This window comes from Phragmites australis, chromosome 11, assembly GCF_958298935.1.
Source record: "Phragmites australis chromosome 11, lpPhrAust1.1, whole genome shotgun sequence".
In the NCBI taxonomy this organism is placed as follows: Eukaryota; Viridiplantae; Streptophyta; class Magnoliopsida; order Poales; family Poaceae; genus Phragmites; species Phragmites australis.
The window spans coordinates 33,210,121-33,231,062 of NC_084931.1; the positions used below are offsets into that span (position 1 = coordinate 33,210,121).

At 43.7% G+C, this 20,942-nt stretch overlaps 3 protein-coding genes across 3 annotated transcripts; 2 read left to right on the forward strand and 1 right to left on the reverse strand.

The window, feature by feature from the left end:
- LOC133884187 (homeobox-leucine zipper protein HOX3-like) lies at positions 1–2,153 on the forward strand. Its single transcript, XM_062323533.1, has 5 exons — positions 1–76; positions 236–492; positions 938–1,017; positions 1,151–1,280; positions 2,046–2,153. The coding sequence occupies exons 1-5, from the start codon at positions 1–3 to the stop codon at positions 2,151–2,153; spliced, it is 651 nt and encodes a 216-aa protein (XP_062179517.1).
- Positions 2,154–9,368: 7,215 nt separating this feature from the next.
- On the forward strand, positions 9,369–12,537 carry LOC133884188 (homeobox-leucine zipper protein HOX3-like). Its single transcript, XM_062323534.1, has 4 exons — positions 9,369–9,462; positions 9,598–9,848; positions 10,918–10,991; positions 12,117–12,537. Exons 1-4 carry the CDS (start codon positions 9,369–9,371, stop codon positions 12,535–12,537), a joined length of 840 nt encoding a protein of 279 aa, XP_062179518.1.
- Positions 12,538–13,277: 740 nt separating this feature from the next.
- LOC133885352 (probable auxin efflux carrier component 3b) lies at positions 13,278–15,582 on the reverse strand. Its single transcript, XM_062325051.1, has 6 exons — positions 14,466–15,582; positions 14,066–14,354; positions 13,881–13,966; positions 13,637–13,794; positions 13,485–13,561; positions 13,278–13,347 (listed from the first exon to the last, which is right to left on the reverse strand). Exons 1-6 carry the CDS (start codon positions 15,580–15,582, stop codon positions 13,278–13,280), a joined length of 1,797 nt encoding a protein of 598 aa, XP_062181035.1.
- Positions 15,583–20,942: the final 5,360 nt, after the last annotated feature.

Sequence of the window (20,942 nt, forward strand, 5' to 3'; positions counted from 1 at the left end):
ATGGAATCCACCGGAATCCCCAAATCCCCTTTGGGCTTGGAGCTCACCATCGCCACCCCGGCCTCCTCCGGCTCCAGTAAGCGTGTATACATGCCATATAGCTTCTCCGTGCCACGAAATTAATCGATCTATTCTTATATCGTCTCTATCTTACGATCGATGCTATTCCAGCAGTAGATCTTAGATTCGCAGAATGCATGCATGGTTAATAGGTTGTGTGTGATCCGTTGTGCAGATGGTGGTAACGGGTCAAACATGGAGAACGCGAGGGAGCTGGCCCTCCTAGACATGATCAGCCAACCGGCGAGCGGCGGCGGACAAGAGGATGATGTGCATATGAGCGGCGTGGAGCTAGAGATCATGGAGCTAGGTCAAGAGGAGATGGGGGCCGCCGCCGGGCCGTCGTCCCAACCCCGCACGTACATGCGGCTCTCCCAGGAGCAGCATGACGAGCTGGAAGCAACATTTCAGCAAAACCAGTTCCCAGACAAGGTGGGTTTCTTACCTAGTTTGGTTCTAATCTGTAGAAGCACCCTCTTGCATGAATTTCGTGATTCGTGATAGATCTTGCTTGATATTTAGTACTTCGGTTGGACAGATCTTGGACCAAAGAGTGTAGTTTTGCAGGTTTAATTTTGCATTTCTACCTATCTAAAGCGCACATATGATCTTGTTTTATTTAGGTCTTTGGAAAAACAAATGCTTGGATCTGTAACATCTACTAGTATTGCTAGCATGCTGTACTACTAGTAGAATTCCTTGTGCTTGTAACGGACTGACGCCAAGTAAAGCAGCCAATAATAATAGGCTTGACCATGGCGTTAACACTCGCGTAGCTGCTTGCTCACATATATGTGCGCGGTGCGCCAGTACTGCTCATCGTGAACTGCATGCAAGTAGCTCTAATGACCTATGAAATCAATGTAACGCTTTTCAGAGGACGAAGGATGACTTGGCTGAGAGACTCAAGGTGACACCGAAGCAGTTGCGAGCCTGGTTTGTGAACCGTAGATCAAGGTAATCAAGCAAGAAGTGACTCAGTGCTAGATTTTCCTAACTAAATCGGTATCTTACGATAGTACTAGTAGTATTGATAGTCTTGTTTCCTCCAAAAGAAATCTTGATCATATCTTGTGGCGTGTGCATGTAGGCTGAAGAAGCAGCAGACGATCGAGGAGACTCGGAAGCAATTCGAGTCATTTGCCAAGGAAAGGCGCCGCCTCCGGCGCAAGATTAAGAAGCTCAAGGAGCTCAACAAGAAGCTCAAAGCAACGCATATGGCACCACCACCACCACCACCACCACCACCACCACCACCACCACCAGCAGCAGCACTACCACCCGTCATGTTTCTCCCGTTTCCGGGGCCGGTAAACTCACTTGGAGAACTGTGGCCCAACGTGACAGCCATGGCAGTCGCGGCAGCTACCCAGCAGGGGGGTGCTCCTGCTCCTGCTCCTGCTTTAGCCACTACTACTACCGCTCTGTTGCCGCCTCCCTCTTCCGGCGGCTCTGGCGTCTGATGCTTTGGGCCTATGCTCAGCAAGGATGGAGTACAAGATTCATCTTTTGTACTATCTGGGGGTTGTGGTTAGCCATTCAGCGGCATTGAATAATGGATCGATAATGTTGGGCTTTACTAGATTATTGTTTGTTTCTTCCTTTGTCTTGAACTTATATGTTGGTGTCTAGTCTTGATCATGTAATGATCAAATAGAGTATCATCTTTTATTTACATCAGCTTCAGCTTATTAGTCGATCATGTTATTCCGAAAAGGACTGATATGTCATAAACTATATATTTTCTTCCTTCACCTATTTCTATTTCTCGAACTAGAAATTTTGTGTGTTCAATTATGTGGTTATTACAAATCAAAACTCATGTTAATATCTACTACTCTGGGAATATATAGATGGCAAACAACTTCAGGTATGCAAGGATCGGATCGAAACCGGAAGGGACATGTGGACATGCTTCATTTCCCAGAATAATTCAAACTTCGACTCAGTTGTTGTTTGTCAGCACGTTACTTGTTTGGTGGCAGTCAGCAATTCTGAGATGCTACGGCAACTTCACTGATGATGGGATTTACAAGATTGGTGTTTGTTTCTTCCTTCCTTTTGAACTTATGTCGATCGAGGTCCAGCTTTAGTGTTGATCATGAGAGTCGGGTTTTGTCTACATCAGTTTTAGCTTAGCCAATCATGTTATTTCGAAAAGAACAGAGATTATCATAAACTATATATTTCCTCCATCTACTTCTATCTCTCGAACGAGAAAATAAATAAATAAGTGTTTAATTATGTGGTTACAAATCATGCTATGATTTTATGATGTACTGTGATGAGAAATTGGGAATATGGCAAACTTTCTTTAGACAAAAGGAATACAAATGCCAAATAGTTTTCAGGTATGCATTCATTGCAAAGATCAGATCAAAACAATACAAAAGGCACATGTGGTACAAGTTTCACTTCCAACAACATATTTTTAAAAAAAAATCAAATTGTAATTCAACTGTAGATTGCCGCGAATATTTCGTTTGGTCCAGTAGTCAGCAACTTTGAAATGCCAACTCCGTATTGATCTTGGTGGCCAGGAGGTTCGGCACTTAGATGGGTACGGTGTAGATCAAAATGCCGAGTCATGCAGCAGCTGCAACTCCATGCCTAGCTCATAATCTAAGTGATTTACAATTGTTTGGACACGCACCGTCCATCCGAGGTCCTGCATCGTCCGATCTTCATCACGTGTGAGCTTCGGCACGGTTGTCCTTGACCAGTCATAGTAGTCCAAGAACAACGTAGTAGACCATGGTGATGGGAATTGGGAAGAGCTATTAGTAGGTTTAATTTTACACTTCGATCTGTCTAAAGTGTGTACGCATATATGATCTTGTTTCATTCAGGTTGTCTTTGAACAATCAAATGCTTTGAATCTGTAACTACAATTTTTTTTTGTGAGATCAGAAAATTCCCAATTTTTCTAAATCGTGCCATACTGCTAGCATGCATGCTGTAGTATTTGTAGAGTTCATTGTGTTTGTAATGGCCGGACCAACGCCGAGTAAAGTATTAGCCAAATAAGAATCTCTAACAATATACGTTAGCTAGCTATAAAGTTATTCACGTCATATTTTTATCTAGATGGAGAAGAGATGAAGAAGAGAGGAAAAATCTAGCTCTTAATCTATAGATAAATTATAATACACGAGGTATTAAAATATAAGATAAAAGTTACATGATGATTGGTTGAGAGAACCTAGGTAGGTGGATTAATTAAAACTTTAATTATACTATAGACTAACTATTGGAGAATTAAGTTTTTTGCATTATCTATAGATGACGTGAAAGACTAATAGATAGTAACTAGTTATACTATTGTAGATGCTTCAACAATATAGTGGGGGGGGGGGGGGCTCGAGCCCCCTACTGCCCGCTGCGTCATGGAGCTCTGCTTCAGTGCCCTTTCCATTTTTTTTAAGAGAAGGAGAAGAGGAGGGAGATGATATGGAGAAGAAAAAGGAGGAAGAAGAGAGCTGGAGGAGGAAGTATGAGATGAGCCCCTTAAGTTGCTTACTAACTCCACCACTGAATAGGCTAGACCATGGCGTTAACTCGCCTACTAGCTAGTAGCTTGCACACATGTGCCGGTAAGAACAGCATGCAGCAATTAGCTCTACTGATATACGAAATGAATGGAAGGCTTTTAAGGGGACGAAGGAGAGCTTGGCTGAGAGACTCAAGGTGACGCTGAAGCAGGTGCAAGTATGGTTAGTGAACCACATGTTGTGCAAATGGTTAGTGAACCACATGTCAAGGTAACTCTAAGATTATATGTTGAAAAATTCTAAATACATTATTGATATAATTATGAAATTGACAAAAGACGAAAAGTGATTTAGCGTTTTATGTGACGATGATGCTTACAATAGCATAATGTGATTTGTGTTTTTGATATGTGCAATATACTCGCGTGAATTGTGTTGTACAAATTGACGTGAGTAAAGTTTGTGAAACTTGTGCTCGAATCGGTTGTTGAAGTTGTTCATGTGCAGATGATGTTCATGTCCTGAGGGCAACTCGGTTCAAGAAGGAATTAAGGTCAAGATAGTTAAGAGGTTACACGAGATGTTCAGGGTAGAGAGTGGTGCATGTAAATTCAGGGTAGAGAGTGGTACTATGAGACGTATATGTGAGATGTTCAGACTATAGTGTAATAATGATGGATTATACTATGAGATGTACATAAAAGTTATACGATCTATAGTATAAAAGTTTGTGTTACTGTTGGCGTGAAAAAAGATTTATTCCAAGATGCATGCGTGTGTTCATTGGAATAAAGAGAAGGGAAAATGAGCTTGTACTGTGTGCTTGGGTTGGTACAGTAGGGTCCTATTTTCGGTTTGCTACAGTACTGCGTGTCTGTGCATGTCCTTGTCGGCCTGAGGGAGCTTCGGCCTGTGTGCTGCTGCTGTGCAGGCCCAGGAGGGGCAGTGCGCCAGGAGTGCCTCGCGGCCGTGTTCACCAGTTGGCAGGCCGATGGTGACCAAGGCCCATGTGGGCCGAGCGGAGGCTGGACGCAGGAGGCGGAGGCCTACTCGGGCACTGGTGGCTGAGGTCCAAGCCGAGTTGGATTGAGCAGGCCGACGAGTTCGGTTTGGTGTCGATCAGCTGGCTGGTATAAATAGAAGATCGGTCGGTCTGTTGTTGGGCGGTGGACAGACGTCGAACAGAACAGCCGCCAGAGATTAGAAGAGAAGAACAGAACAGAGAGGACGAGAGAAACCGATCTGTTCTGGAGGAGAGAAAAATAGATGAGTTTTTAGGGATTTTGAGGGAATCTTTTAGGGATGTTTTGTAATGTATCTTGTGAATTTATTTATGTAATGAAGATTAAATTTTAGTAAGTTTTTCTTGGTGTTTATTGCTTTGGTTGATTCGCGGTGATTTCCATCGGATCCCTTGATTATTGCGATTTTGCATTGGCTTAATCTATCCAAAATCGTCATCAAACATCAAGTAACTCTGTGAGAAATTTAGTTAGTTAAAATATCGTAATTCTTAAGATATTTATATTTAATCTATTTTCGTCACAATCTATCACAGTTTGCTTGTGAATTTCGTAACTTTTAAACTAGAGATCTAATTGACTTGGTTTTTATAGAAATAGTTCCGTATGATTATCTAGTTTGTATGGAAAAATTGATGTCAATCTAACCGTCGGTTTTTTTCATCGTTTTTAGTGACATGATAGTTGTCTGTCCCGAAATTGAATTTAGCGAATAGATTGAATATTTGTTTAGGGCGATTTAAATTTTAAATTTAGCTTCCGCAATCATTCACCCCTCTAATAGAGTATTTTGCGCGTATTAGATTCTACAGTAACTAACATGATCAAGTCATCAAACATGAATTGATTCAGTGCTAGATTTCTCACTGTGATATTAACACTTCTAGTGACAATCACACATAACTAGATCATAAAATGATGCTATTACAGCAGAATTCTCGTTGCCATCAATCTTGTTTCCTCTGAAAAAAAATATCTTGATCTTCATATCTTGTTGTGTGTGCGTGTGTAGGTTGAAGGAGCAGTAGATTGAGGAGACCTAGAAACCAGTCAAATAACTGACAAGGAAACCCGCCACCTCCGGTGCAAGTTTAAGAAGCTCAACAATAAGCTCAAGGGAAAACTTCTATGGCACCACCACCAGCAACTTACTATATATCACCAGCCATACTGCTCCTGCTCCCTGGGACGTTTAATTAACTTATTAAAATTATCTTTAGTAGATATTTTAAAAATTTATCTTTTATAACACTATTACAGTATTCCCTAACATATTACAGCATACTCTATTTTTTTTATCTCTAACAACTACATATTTTCTACTTTCTATTAGTCTTCTCATTCCTTCGGACCTACTGTCACCATCTGTGAACAGTGATAGAGATAGCCTTTCCTGTCCGCAAATTTGCTACGATCCGACTGCTACGTCACTGTTGCGCTCGATTCTGGCTCCGCTAGAGAGCGTTCGCGAGCTGGCAGAAAAAATACAATACAGTAATGTGGGCGTCAGTTTGCCGATCCGCTGGAGATGGCTTAAGAGAATTGTGACCCAACTTCGAGCGCAACATGAAGCCTTGGCAGCCGCACCACCGCCAGCTGCCCTTAATACTTCGATTCAGCGCTGTTGTATGTCACGAATGTTATTGGTTTGGTCCGGCAGTCAGCAACCGTGAAATGCCAACTTCTTGCAGGTATAGCATCAAACGAGGAAAAGGAGAAGAAAAAGATGTGCACCGGTTGCACGGTGATAAGGTACGTAGCTCTTTGGTTTATATTACCCTGTGCAAACGATGGTTGGCACGATTTCCCTCAGGCAGAGCGGGCTACCAACCTGTACATGGAATTAGCATTTTGGCTGGCTCAATGCGTTAACCAAAAGCCTCTAGCCGGCAATGTTTACCTGGACAATGCCGATGCGCAAGAGCGTGCCTCTCGAAGGTCGACGGCGACTGATGTGGCAGCCATGACCGCGAGACCGAAGAGGAAGTGGATCACCATGCTGACCGCCGCGACGGAGTTTCCACAGGCGATGATCTTTGGTTGCATGGCCATGAGCAATCCTGGCCTCCTGGGTAGCATCGGGAATTACGCAGTGTTATATGGTGATCATAAGTACTGGCTGAACTAAACAAAAGCTTGATCAATAAAGTTATGGAGTTAAACGCATCGGAGAGTATGGTTGGCAAATGGTATGGACATGTGTAATTAATCTGGAGAACACGATGGTTTACTGTGATTACAAAGATAGTATCACTATTATAAAACCAGACTTATATGCTGGTTCGTAAGCCACACAGAAAGAATTAATTATCGTAACTTATGAACTGACAATAATAAGTGTCATCACTGCTAATCAATGAATTGAGCATACAGTGATGTCCTGCTCTCTCATCACTACTGGCTTAATCCACCAACCAGCAGTGATAGCATAACATCACTGTCGGTTAGTTAAATGAGCCGACAGTGATGCACTTCTTCCCCACCTTCTACAAGCTCGAGCTAACAGACAGTTTGATACGAACTTTCTCTCCCCTTCACAAACTCTCATATGATAGCATCCACTTCATGCCTTCTCCCCCTTCGATTCTCCCACCACTCTAGCTTATTTTTAGTCAAGAAGAAGGTCTAGATGAGCTCTCTCTAGTTATCTATTTACTCATTTATCTTTTCTTCATTTTTTGGGTAAGTGAATCCTGATTTTTTTTCCAAACAGCAAAAGGAGTCTCTTGAGCTCAAGTAAGTTGAAATCTCCAAGTTAAATCCTATATTTAGCATTTTAACTTAAAATATTACCTTAAAAACCAAAGTTAATCTTATCCCTATTTTGATTTTTAAAGAATTAGAAATTTTTGTCATGATATTTAGGTATGTAGCAAGATCCAATTGTATTTTTGATATTTTATTTAATTAGCAAGCTCTAATATAGAAATTTTATATATTTATTTTTCATATTTCCTTAATGAGTCATATATAAGGGGTTGAATAATAAAGAAAATTTTAGAGATGACACCAATAAATACTTATCGGAAGTGGACGTAAAAGAATGCAAAAGACGGCTCCTTCAACCCGGGCCAATTACCGATAAGAGATGACGATGTAATTTATTTATTGGTGATCATAAAATCTTCTATATGTTATAAATTTGGATTTACAATAATGATATAATTATAGATGGACAAAAGATGAATGTACAATACGAGCTGTGTGAGCGCAGAGTACAAGAACGACGTGAATTATTGTCCATGCGTCGATTGCGAGAACAAGAAGTAGTTTTCTACCACCCAACAGATACATTCCCACTTGATGCTAAAGAGCTTTATGCCTGGCTATACTCGTTGGACCGAGCTAAAAGTGGAGTACACGATTCGACATCGGAGTGCTTGCTCAAGGTGTGAGTAAGTGGTAGTGAGTCATGCTTTGAGAAGTGTGCAAGGCTGTTTCGCGGTTTGACCTCAAAATCGTAGGAATAATAGGGTGCACGTAGCATCATTGTGAAGCTTGCATCGAGACGTAGCTAAGTCATGAAGGCGTTACGGCTGTCTGATAGATGGATAAGAAAATGAACCAAAATACCCTCGATGGTACTTATGAGTGTACTACAAGAAATATGTGTTTTGGAAAAAAAAAAAGAAAACTTATGGGTCAAAGAATATAGGCCTATAAATAGTAGGGTAGAGCTATAGGAGAGGTGAAACCAGCCATTTGAGCCCCTTGAGCTATATATATGAGAGCTTTATGCTAAGGTTTTGGAGGAGATGAAGGTGAGTGTTTAGCCTATATATTAGGTGAGAGTTTTGTGAGAAAAATCTTTATAATCTGCTTAAAATAGAGCTGATCTTAGGAAGTAGTGAAGTTATTTTTCTTCTCATGTTTGTATTCACTTTCTTCTATTTTCTCTCTATTAGTTCCCTTCAAGTTTGTAAGTTTTTGGATTTTCGGTTGTGATTTTCGTTTTTATAATTATGCTGAAATTTTTCATCTTGTTGGAGCCATTCTTCTTGTTGTTGGAGGCATAAAATTCGTGTACAAACGTATATAATTGAGTATTGAATTCTATTGTCTCTAAATCATCAATTTGGAGAGTTTCTTCCCCCGGTGTCTATCCTTTTTGGATCAAATTATTTCTTGCTTCAAGTTGTAACCTTTTATGGCTATGACTCGTGTAATTGATTTCAATAAAACTTAGGATTCATATACAAACATGAGAGCCATGATTTCATTTGTTTTCTTAATACAACTTGCTTATTTTAGATTTTGCTTCTATTTAAGTTTTGAGTTGCGTTAGGTGAAACAAAGGAGAAGATGATTCGATTCGTAAGAATTTAATAGGTCGTCTATTCACCCCTCTATTATTGACATTTTCGGTCCTACACTTTTTAAATTATGTAAAATATGATGCACTAATATTGATTAGCGCTTTTATACGCGGTTCAAAGAAAATAAGTTCTTCCGAAGTGAGTTCCACTATACTCAATAACACTCTAATTGGTAACTTGAAATTTGAAGTTCTCAATAATAATGGATAGCCGAAAGTGTTGATACTAAAGATAAGAACCATCCTCCAAAACGGAATGAATTAAATAAAAAAATGCGTCATGAATCACCAGATCACGTTTGGCTGTTTGTTTGACTTCACCATGCATACCCAGTTGTCCCATGGAAAATTAAAGCATGCCATATATAGCTCCCGCCTCCCTGCACCTCCTATTGTCTCAGGCGCCTGCTCCTCCCTCGTCTCAGCTAGCCGCTTCGTTCTCTTCCTAGCATTCTAGAGCTGCCTGCTTTCCTGCGAGCCATGGAGTCCGAGGGAATCCATGAGTCCCCTTCGGTCTTGGAGCGCACCGTTGTTACCCCACAAAATGTCCTCAAGTACTCCTCCTCCGGCTCCAGTAAGTTCGTAAAACAAACGTATATACACTCCGTGCATATAGCTTCTCTATTTCGTCTTTGTCTCAGGATTGATGTTATTCTACTGGTAGATCTTAGATTCGTAGCATGCATGCATGATTAGTTGTAATCCGTAGGTGCAGATGGTGGTAATGGCTCCAAGAACGGGAATGCGTGGGCGTTGGAACTCATGGACACGACCAGCCACCCGGCGAGCGGCGGCGGGGAGGAGGAGGATGTTCCTATATTCAGCATGGAGATGGAGGGCGAAGAGGAGAAGGGGGCCGCCGGCGGGTCGTCTTCCCGGATCTGCAAGTACATGCGGCTCAACCCCCGGCAGTTTGGCTGGCTGGAAGCAGCCTTTGAGCAATGCCCCTTCCTAGACAAGGTGAGTTTCTTAACTAGTTTGGTTTCCAGTCCATAGAAGCACCATCTTGAATTAACTTTGGTGATTATATCGTGTTAATATACTTGATCTTTAGTGTTTTGGTTGGACTAGGTCCAGGTCCAAATTAAAGAGTTGTTTTCATGTTTAATTTTGTACTTCGATCTGTCTAGTAGTGAATAGTGACAGATTCAGAACAAAATATCCTGGTGTCACACTCATTAGATTAGAGTATATAGCCTAGTACATGTAATAAATCACTGGAAAACGAAACACTACCTAATATCACCTCACGTTTAACGTGGATCCACCCCTGAGAGTGAACACATATGGTCTTGTTTCCTTCAGTTTCTTTTGTTTCATCTTGCATGCCATTTGCTAGTACGCTGCTAGCTGTACTAGTAGCCCAATTCATTGTGTTCAATATTTTGTTGAGACGAACAAGTAGGAAAACTGCCTAGCAGTTAAGCCTAGAACGGCAATACACATATCCCAAGGACGATTAAGCACCGGAACAACTACCTCTATCTAGAAGTTAAGCCTAGTACGTGCTGCTTACACATCAACTCTTGCCGCACTCCGCACTGATCACACTCAGCACCGGCATGCTTGCAATGCACGCACACCAGCACGTACCGCGCGCTTCCTCGCAGCCGGCCTCAGCACCACCCAACCACTCAAGCGCGACACACCTGCACCACCTAGGGCCTCGTCCTCGGACAGTACTGCACGCTCAAGTGCAGCACACACAAACGCCTCTGAAAGACTCATCTTCAACCTCGTCGCCGGCTGAGGCTTCGCCCACGCATGAGCATACACGCGCCACCGAGGGCCTCTTCCTCGCCACTGGACACTACACGCGCGACCAGGGGCAGCACCGCCGAGGCCTTTTCCTCACCGCTCGCCGGAACACCGGCCAAACGCGCCGCACCCCCGGGCTGCCCACAGCACCATGGCGTAAACACTCGCGTAGCTGCTTGCTAATATGCACAAGCGCCAGTAATGTTCAACGTGAACACACTATGCAGTTAGCTCTACTGATATATGAAATGAATAATGAAACGCTTTTCAGAGGACGACGGAGGACTTGGCTAAGAGACTCAAGGTGTCGCCGAGGCAAGTGCAAGTCTGGTTCGCGAACCGCAGGTAATAAACTTGTATTGATCGATTGAACAAAAAGTGATTCAGTGCTAGCTAGATTTCACTAATTCTCTCACACACATATATACTACTAGGCCACTCCAATGATCCACCTTATGTCTTAGATATTAAATGTATCTCCACGTAAGATGAAATGTGATGTGTCAAGAAATTAAATGAGAAAAGATGATGCGCTACTGTCTTATGGAAGAAACAAGCTAGACTCAAAATACAAGAGATAAGAAATAAGTAAATATGTATTTGGGATTAGATAGTGGCCTTTGTGCATGTGCTTGCATTTATCTATTTATCATAGAAAGCTCTCTAGACACAAGCTGTAGACATTATGCATTGAAAGGTTATTTTTTATCATGTATTTTTTCTATTCTCTCCTCTAATAAAAATGTATAAACATCATATATTGAGGGAGACCTAAAATGTCTCTAACATACATGTCAGCTAGCTATAAATAATATCTCTAAGAATACAGATAGCTGAGTTGTACATGTCACCAATAGATAGTATAATATTCAACTTCTCCAATAATATAATTGTAACATTGTCTACAAAATCAGTGATCAGTAGCTAGCTTTTCTCTATTTTGATTCATTCTCTCTTCCGAATAGGCAAAAAAATAATGTCTCTTATAGCTAGCTGATATGGATTGTTGGAGATGCTCTAAGCATGCAAGGACACATCAGATTTTTTTTCTACGTGGAAGTGAGATTGACGAAGAGAGAGAAAAACTAGCTACTAATTAATAGTCAGTCTATAGCATGATTCAGGACACATGCATACTTCTATCTATTGAAATGTTGTCTATTATGTTATTTATAGGTTATAGCTAGTAATTGACTATATTGTTAGAGACACTCTTATACTCTTATTTATGCATTTCATAATTGGTTCGCAGTAGTTAGTACTATGAATCCCAAAGATAATAACCCAGTTAACCCAATGAACTGTGTCGTCCAGATACAAATAAATATAATTTAGTGACATTGTGACAATCATATCGTCTGTCTAGATCATAAAACGATGTAGTTAAGGCAGAATTCTCACAGCATTTAGTTACATACAATATCTTGTTTCCTCGTAAAAAATAGCTTCACCGTACCGTGTGGCGTGTAGGTGTCGGTTGAAGAACCTGCTCAGGCAGACCGAGATCCAGCGCGATCAATATAAGCAGCAAGTCAGCTCACTGACTGAGGAAAAGCGCTGCCTCGAGAGCGAGCTTGCGAAGCTCAAGGCAACGCCTATGGCGCCTCCGCCACCAGCAGAGCCCGTTTTGCTCCCGGTCCCGGGGCCGGTTAAGGCATTTGTAGAACTGTGCCACGACTGCGGGCTCACCTTCAAAACCATGGCAGCCGCGCCTGTGTTGCCCCCGGTCCCGGGGACGGTTCAGGCATCTGTAGGACTGTGCCACGACTGCAGGCTCACCTACAGAACCATGGCAGCCTCGGCAGTTTCCCTTGCACAGCCGCAGGGCGGTGCTAGTGCTACTACTAGCACTCCGCCGCCGCCTTCCTCTGCCGCCGCCGGCTCCACCTGATGTGTTGGACACTTGGACGTATGCTCAGCAAGGATTGATGGAGTACAAGAGTCATCGTCATTGGCGTCAATTAGTTGGGAGAGTAGTCATTCTGCGTTACATTGGTTAATGATGGAATTGTCAAGATTAGCGTTTGTTTCTTCCTTCCGTTTGAACTTTGTGTGTTGATCATGTGTTTAGCGTTGATCATAATGTGTTTATCATAAGGATCGACTTATAGATTTTCCCCATGATCTATTTCCATCCCTCCAACCAGAAAAAAAATGTGGTTCCAAATCATGCTATGATATTTTTATTTATTTTGAATGAACATGTGATGTTATTATGCACGTACTCTGCTGGGAACTGGGAATACAGATGACAAATAACTTTCAGGTATGCATTGCAAGAATCCGATCAAAAGAATAGTTAAGGGACATGTATGGACAACAAGCTTCATTCCCACAACAAATCGAAACTTCGATTCAGCTGGCGTTTGTCACGAATGATAATTATTTCTTCAGTCCGCCAGGGAGCAACTTGTAGTGAACTCCATTGATCATGGCCAGGAAGTTCCATGGGCCCTCTCTGTGATCTTTAGATGAAAGGAATACCCAGTCAGCAGCTGCAAGTAACTGCATGCTTAGCTCATATGCAGCCTGAAGTGATCTACATTTGTATGCTCGTGCACCGTCGATCCGCAGTCCTGCATCATCCGATATGCGCCACGTGTGAGCTGTGGCACGGTCTTTCTTGACCAGTCATAGTAGTCCAAGAATGATGTAGTAGACCAAGGTGATAGGGAGAGCGATTAGCATGCCAAAGATGACCCTGAAAAGGATGTAAATATTCGACCCAAAATTAGGCACATGCACTGATGCACAGTTCACTAACAACCTTGCAAACCAGTAGAATGAAGGGTATATATGTGGAGCAGTTTCAAGTAATCAGGTGGCAGTTTGGCTTACCCGGTGCAAAGAATGGCGGCGTGCAGGTTGTATTCCTTGGCGAACACAAAAGGCACAATTCCTTGTGGCAGAGCAGCCTAGCAACATGCACATGGAATCAGCATTGGCTAGCTCAATGTGTAAACCAAAAGCGCCAACCCGGCAGTGTTTACCTGAACAATGGCGATACGCAGGAGCGTGCCTCGAAGGCCGATGGCGACGGACGCGGCGGCCATGACCGCGGGACCGAAGAGGAAGCGGATCGCCATGCTGACCGCCGCGACGGAGTTGCCGCAGGCGATGATCTTCGGTTGCATGGCCATGAACAGCCCTGGGCAGCAAAAGGATTACAGGGTGAATGGGTGCTGGCTCAACTAAACGAAAGCTTGATTAGTGAAGTCGAGGAGCTGAACGCACCTAAGCTAAACATGGCCATCCCTAGGCCTGCATCGGAGAGTATGGTGATGGAATTCTTCACTATGGTTGGCATTGAAATGTGGAATCTGCAGAACACGATGACTTACTGTGAATCTGTGATTACAATTTGCAAAGATACAATTTTCTGATACAACTTAGCAACAAAATTAAGAACTTTAATTTACCGGAAGGCGATGAGCGACCAAGTGAGACCGACGAGGCTGGCGTACGTGTTGGGGTTGCGGATCAGCCGGCGCCACACCATAGTGAGGATGAGCCGCATCATCACACCGGCTGGTGCCGTCTGTTGCCCTCCCGCTTCCCCCGCGCCCGGGCCTCCGCCGCCGCTCTCTCCACCGGCATCCTTCACCGTCTGCTTCTGCTCTGCCATCGTCGAACCGGACTCCAACTTCACCAGCGTGTCCTGTCCGGCCTCCGCCTTGAAGCTCGCGACGCGCTCGCCCGGCCGCATCGCTGAAACAAAACTCGCGTGCTTGTGCATCAGTGGCTCAGTGCATGTACGTTCTGTATTGGATTCGAGTGTTCACATGTGATCGAAAGGAGTTTGGAGATGTCGAGACTGACCTCTCGACGAGCCAACGGAAGGAGCGTCGCTGGGGACTAGCCGGCGGGCATCCTTGGCGCGGTGGAGGTCGCCGCTGCGGAACACCGGCAAGCCGCTCAACTCCGACGTCGCGGAACCACCGGAGCTCCACTCCAACATGTGCACGTCCTTGGGGTCATTGGTGGGCGCCACCGCGGCGGCTGATCTGGCCCGCACCGCATGTTCGTCGAAGCTGGACTGCCGCGGCGTTGGCTGCCTCGACGAGTGCGAGTGCAGCGAGAAGAGGTCCGCCGCGCCGAAGCTCGACACGCGCTTCGCCGCGCTGTGCGGCAGCACGACGCCGGTGGCAGAGAGGTGATCGGCGTGCATGAAGCTGGAGGCCCTCGGGGTGGCGTTCCGCGACGAGCTCACCGAGTAGATCTCCACGCCCGTCAGGTTGGACGGCCGCGGCGTCGCGGCGGCCACCAAGGACCGTCGTGGCAGCGACGTCGACCGGCGCACGACCAGGCGCATCCTGCCGTCCGGCGCCACTTCGGCCTGCGCCTCCGCCTGGCTGCCCTGGAGCGACACTACGTCCGGATCCACGTGCACGGTGGCGATGGAAGCCGCGGTGTCCGGGCACTGCCCCGCGATGAGCACCCGCGCAGCGCGGAACTCGAAGAGGACGAGCAGGAGCGTGTACCACACGATGCACTGGAGCACGACGACCTGGACCAAGAGGTCGCCGGAGTAGCGGCCGTACATGGCGACGAGGAGCGGTATCCCCATGATGAGCGTGTTGGGCAGCGTGGAGAGGGAGAAGAACGTGATGGACCAGTCGAGCGGCGTCCAGCTTCTGCCGGCCGCGCCGCCGCGTGTGGGGAGACGCGACCAGACGGCGAGGGCGGCGAGGACGAGGACCTTTTGCAGCGTGTCGGCGGCGATGAAGAGGAGGTTCATGCCGTAGGGGTCGCTGGTGGAGATGACGTGGAAGGAGAGGAGCGGCACGGCGAAGACGGCGACGAAGCGGTTGATGCCGGAGCACTGGTCCGGCGTGAGGACGCCCCACCACCGCACCGAGCCGTACGCCAGGATCATCGCCACGTACAGCGGCACCACCGCGCACAGCACCGTGTACAGGTCGTGCCACGGTATCATGGCGCCCGGCGGCGGTCGATCGGCGGGAGTCTCTGCCGATCCTCTTGGGTTGCGGAAAAGCTAGTTTGTTGATTGAGTCCGATCGGATCGATCGAGAATGTAGGATCAACTTAGTTGCATGCAAAGAGGGAGTTTGTTGAGGGCGCCATGATACCGTGGCACGACCAACTTACTACTGTTTACATCTCTGAATGTCGTGCCCGCTCCGTTCCAGCCTCAAGTTGGGCTGGCCACCAGCAGCGGATTGCTGCCGGTGTCCACCCTCAAGTCCAGCCAATAGCTCGGGACACCCAAAAGGCGTAGTGTCATTTCGACCGCCACCCGTGGTCTCACCCGCATACTCGTTAGCAGCGATGAACCTAAAACAAAAATAATTGAATGTTCCAGATTGATCTGTTAGAGATCCGGTTATCTTACTTTTTAGTTAAAAGTATTACCAAAGCTATTATATAGGATGAATCAATGGAAAACAAAAATTTAATCGATGTCTCGTGCATCATGTGATATAAGAGAAACTCCAAACTATTTCATATTTCTGGTTCCCTATTCCCCTAAATAGAAAATTTCCTATTTCGATTTTCCCCCTACTTTTTAGCACTCTCCAACCGATTCCCTAAATTTAACTCCCTATAATCCATTCATCTCTATTTTATTAATATCTTATAACTAATAAATAACCATTTCATATTTAAACTTTATTATTTTTTACGGTTATATTTCCAATGGCTATACTTTTAACAGCTATATTTTCAACGGATATATTTATCTGAAATGAGTCATTGACCTTATTGTTCATTCTCTATCTGAAATGAGTCACCGCTCTCTTAGATTCGTCGTCATCATACTCATCCTTGCCACATTACACCAAACACACACTTAATATCAGGCTATGAGTGCTCCACGATGGGGCGGTTATGTGCCCGGACGTCAGTATATCTATCGCGACAAAAAAAGACGGGCATTGGAGGTTGTACAACGGCTATCTTTTAGATGATCCAACCTACGGGTCATCTTTCTTTTGGTGCAAGTTTGCAAGTAGTCCATTATTTTTATTCGTATTCTCTGTTCATCCTATTTCTTTGCGCATGTGTTCTTATTCTTGTTTTCCTCTCAGGTTTAGAATGGCTCGTTCATTGTTTCTTCGTATAGTGGAAGTTGCAGAGCAACATGATGATTATTTTGTACAAAAAAGAGATGCAAATAGACGCCTTGGGTTATCTTGTTTACAGAAGATTATAGCAACATACATGATGATAAGCTATGAAGTACTAGTAGATTTTATGGATCAATATATTCGTATTGGTGAAAATAATATTATAGAGAATCTTAGAAGGTTTGTCAAAGTTATTGTTGAAGTCTTCGGAGATGAGTACCTGAGGTCTCCAAATGAGTATGACACCGCTAGATTATTTGCTATTGGAGAGCGAAGAGGTTTTACCAGAATGCTTGAGAGTATAGATTGTATGCATTGAAAGTGGAAAAACTACCCTGCAGCATGGCAAGGTCAGTATACCGGTCATGTGCATGAGCCCACAATCATTCTAGAAGCCGTTGCTTCAAAATATTTTTAGATTTGACATGCTTTCTTTGGTTTACCGGGGTCTCACAATGATATCAATGTTCTTCACCATTCGTATCTTTTTGCAAAGCTAGCCGAAGGAAAAGCTCCAAAAGTTAATTATACCATCAACGGTCATAATTATACAATGGGGTATTACCTTGTTGATGGCATCTATCCGGGATGGGCCACATTTGTGAAGTAAATATCAACTCCGCGAGGCAATAAGAGAAAATATTTTCCAAGGTACAAGAAGCAGTTAAGAAAGATGTGGAACGCGCATTTAGAGTTCTACAATCTCGTTTTGCCATTGTTCGCGGACCAGTCTGTTTTTGGGATAAAAACACACTCAAAGAAATCATGACAGCTTGTGTCACCATACATAACATGTTCATTGAAGATGAACGAGATGAAGACGAAGTCTTCAATTATGAGGGTGTTGGACGGCTTGTGAGACCTTCGAATGTGCGTACACGTGAACTACGTGAGTTCATTCAAGTTCACCATAATATCAGAGATATGGAAACTCACTCTCAACTTCAAGAAGATCTAATCGAGCACCTCTGGCAACGTCATGGAAATATGTATTAATTATGTAGTCTGTATTATTGTACTCAGTATTGTATTAATTATATACTTGGTATTATGTTAATCATGTACTCAATATTGTATTAATCATGTACTTGGTATTATATTAATAAAGCATAATTAATTCTCTTGTCATTAATTGTCTAGTAACTGTTTTTGCAAGATGAGTACTTGTGTGATAACTGCTCTTACAAAGTCTTATAACGTGTGTACTTGTTGGTAATTGCTCTTACAACCCTTGTGCTTATGTGGTAACTGCTTTTACAAATTCTTACAGCGTGTGTGCTTATGTAGTAACTGCTATTACAATACGTGTGCTTCTACGTTAACTTCTCTTACAACTTATGTGATTGTGTGATAACTGCTCTTATAAATTCTTACAATGTGTGTACTTGTGTGGTAACTGTTCTTTCAAATTCTTATAACACACTTACTTGTGTGGTAACTGCTCTTATAATACATGTACTTGTGTGATAACTTCTCTTACAACACGTGTTCTTGTGTAGTAACTGCTCTTACAAATTATTATAATATGTGTGGTTGTGTGGTAACTGAAATTACAATGCATAATTAATCCAATATTGTTTTTCTCTAATAAAATATTTCATGATTCACACTTCTATTGGCAGGGGAAGTTCAGAAGGATCGGGCATTGGATCTCCTAAACGTTCATCCATATGGTTTCAAGCCTCAACACTCGAACAAACTGGGCAACGAGTTCTGATTTTGAGCAAGCCAGATGAATTTTTAGCAACTGCTATCTTATCATCAGTGGCAATTGTCATTGCATGTAGTCTCTCTCACAAACTAGCATGAAGGGCCACTCCCATCAACTTTTCTCTTCCCTTTTGCCTTTGCTACTCCTCATGACATGAGACAATTTAAATAAACGCATAGTACAGAAACAACATAGAACATAAAACAATATAAAAAGTATTATGCTGTGCAAATTATAATAATTTAATAATACCAATCTCATCATGTGCACATAACAAAGAGTACCAAAATATGATGATAGTCCATACATAATAAAGAGGACAAGTTCACACATAATAAAGCATCATGCATTCCTAAACCGTCGAGCAATGATCTCATCTTGCATTCTCGTATTGTATTGTTGTTGTCGCTCACTTTTGCTACTCAAGTTCATATTCATCACTTTATCATTTTCAATCATCTGTCTTAATTCTAGATCTCTTTCCTTCGGTTCAAGTTTTTCTTCTCTATTGCATTTCTCTCATCATTGATTTTCTTCTCTAATGCAAGTCTCTCATCATTGCGCTCTTTTTTCTTCATCTCTTTCAAGTCTTCGGCCTCTTTCTTCTTGACCCACAAATTTTCTAATGCATCCATGTAGAGGTTATCACCAGGAGAAATAGAATGTTTACCTCGACATTGCCGTACTTTTTCCTTCTTCTTACCATCTGGCCTTGCATCTGCGGCCTCTGAAGTAATACCCTCCCCTTATTTATCATGATGACTTTTATTGGTTCCAGGAGTAGAGGGTCCTAGACCTGCATTATTGGTTATCTTCTATTTCTTTTGAGAGCATCTATTATTTCACTTTTGCTCATGCTGCAAGATATTTCAATAATAGAACAAGTTAAACGATTTGTTGTACTTATCTTTGGCCTTGTACACTGCACATGCTTGAAGTACCTACACAAGTGAACATGTGTTGTTAAACATGCAAGCAACATATACGGTTACATCAAATTAGAGAAGAATCACATGCATGCAACATATACCTGTTCTTGCTCTGTTACCTCGCTTTGCCTCATATTTTGAATCTGAGCATACCATCCACAAAACCTGTTAACACTCTCTAGTATGGTAGACTAACGGCACATGAGAGAGTTGACAGAGCGATCATATTCGAAGTCTGTGTGCTTATGGAAGTACTCATGAATTCTCTGCCAATACGTAGTGCGAGTTTGATCAACGCCTTGTACATGATCCATTCTAATTTCTAGCCATGCTGAACACAAAAGAATGTCCTCCTTTTCACTAATTTTTTTTGTTCTCTTCTTGATTGGTTTCATGACCGGTATACCTTCCCCAACTTCCATTTCCTCAATCGCTTGTTTCTCAGGTGAACTTGCAAATTGGTTGTCATCCCAAAATTGGTTGCTACCAATATTTTGGCCACTCAACAATTTCATAAAAGCTATCCATCCATTCCAAAAGCTACCTGCATTATTAATCAAAGTAGCACTAATCAACACTCAGCAGACATACAAGTAGCAGCACAAGCACATAGCACAAGCAGCAACACGCATTCGAGCAGCACACGCAGCAACACACATTCGAGCAGCACACGGAGCCAAACAACACACAGGCAAAAGCCAGCAGGAACACACATCCAAGCTGTGCAATCTCTCCTATTACCTCACCAAAAGCCAGCAGCAACACGAAGCACTACATGGGCGGCAGCAATACGCAGCACCAGGAGAGGCACCGAGGCCACGCGTGGGTGGGCTAGGGGCGCCCCAAGCTCCACGGCGCGACCTCTAGGGCAGCGGGAGGCGTGAGCTTGAGGGCGGTGTGAGCTCAGTGGAGGCGCACGGCATGAGCTCGAGGACGGCGCAAGTGGCGTGAGCTCGAGGGTGGCGGGAGCTCAGCCATCGACGCGAGCTCGAGGGCGCGAGAGCTTGAGGGCGGAGAGAGCTCCAGCGGGCGTCCTCTATGGCAACTCCCTCCCCTCTCCGACCTCTCACTCCCTTAAAATTGACCCAGTACCGAAAGTATGAGGAAGGAGACAACAGGAGAAGGGAAGGATCGAATCCGTGGCAGCCGTTGCTCGATGGTGAAGGGGAGGGTCTCCCTAGATGTGGCAAATAGAGGAGGCGAGATGGCGAATGGGTAAAAGTGGGGATGGAAGTAGTGAATCGGTTGGAGTCGGTTTTTTGGCCGTCCTCGCCAAATAATAGAGTAGCGACCCGAGTACTGAATGAGTTGAAGTTGCTCTAAGGTGGATCTGCCCTTGCTTGTTAGTCCATTCTGAATTTATGACTATATATCGTTGTATTTTGCTTATTGGAACGGAACATTCCGTACTGAGTCATTCCAATGTATCATTCCACACTATAATAAAATGATATATAGATGCAATAATATGTTCAATAATGCAAAAAAATAGCGTAGTAGTCACTTTTGCCCCCAAAGCATACTTGTGATCATGGTTAATCTGAAAGTTTTCTTTTTAGCTAACTCG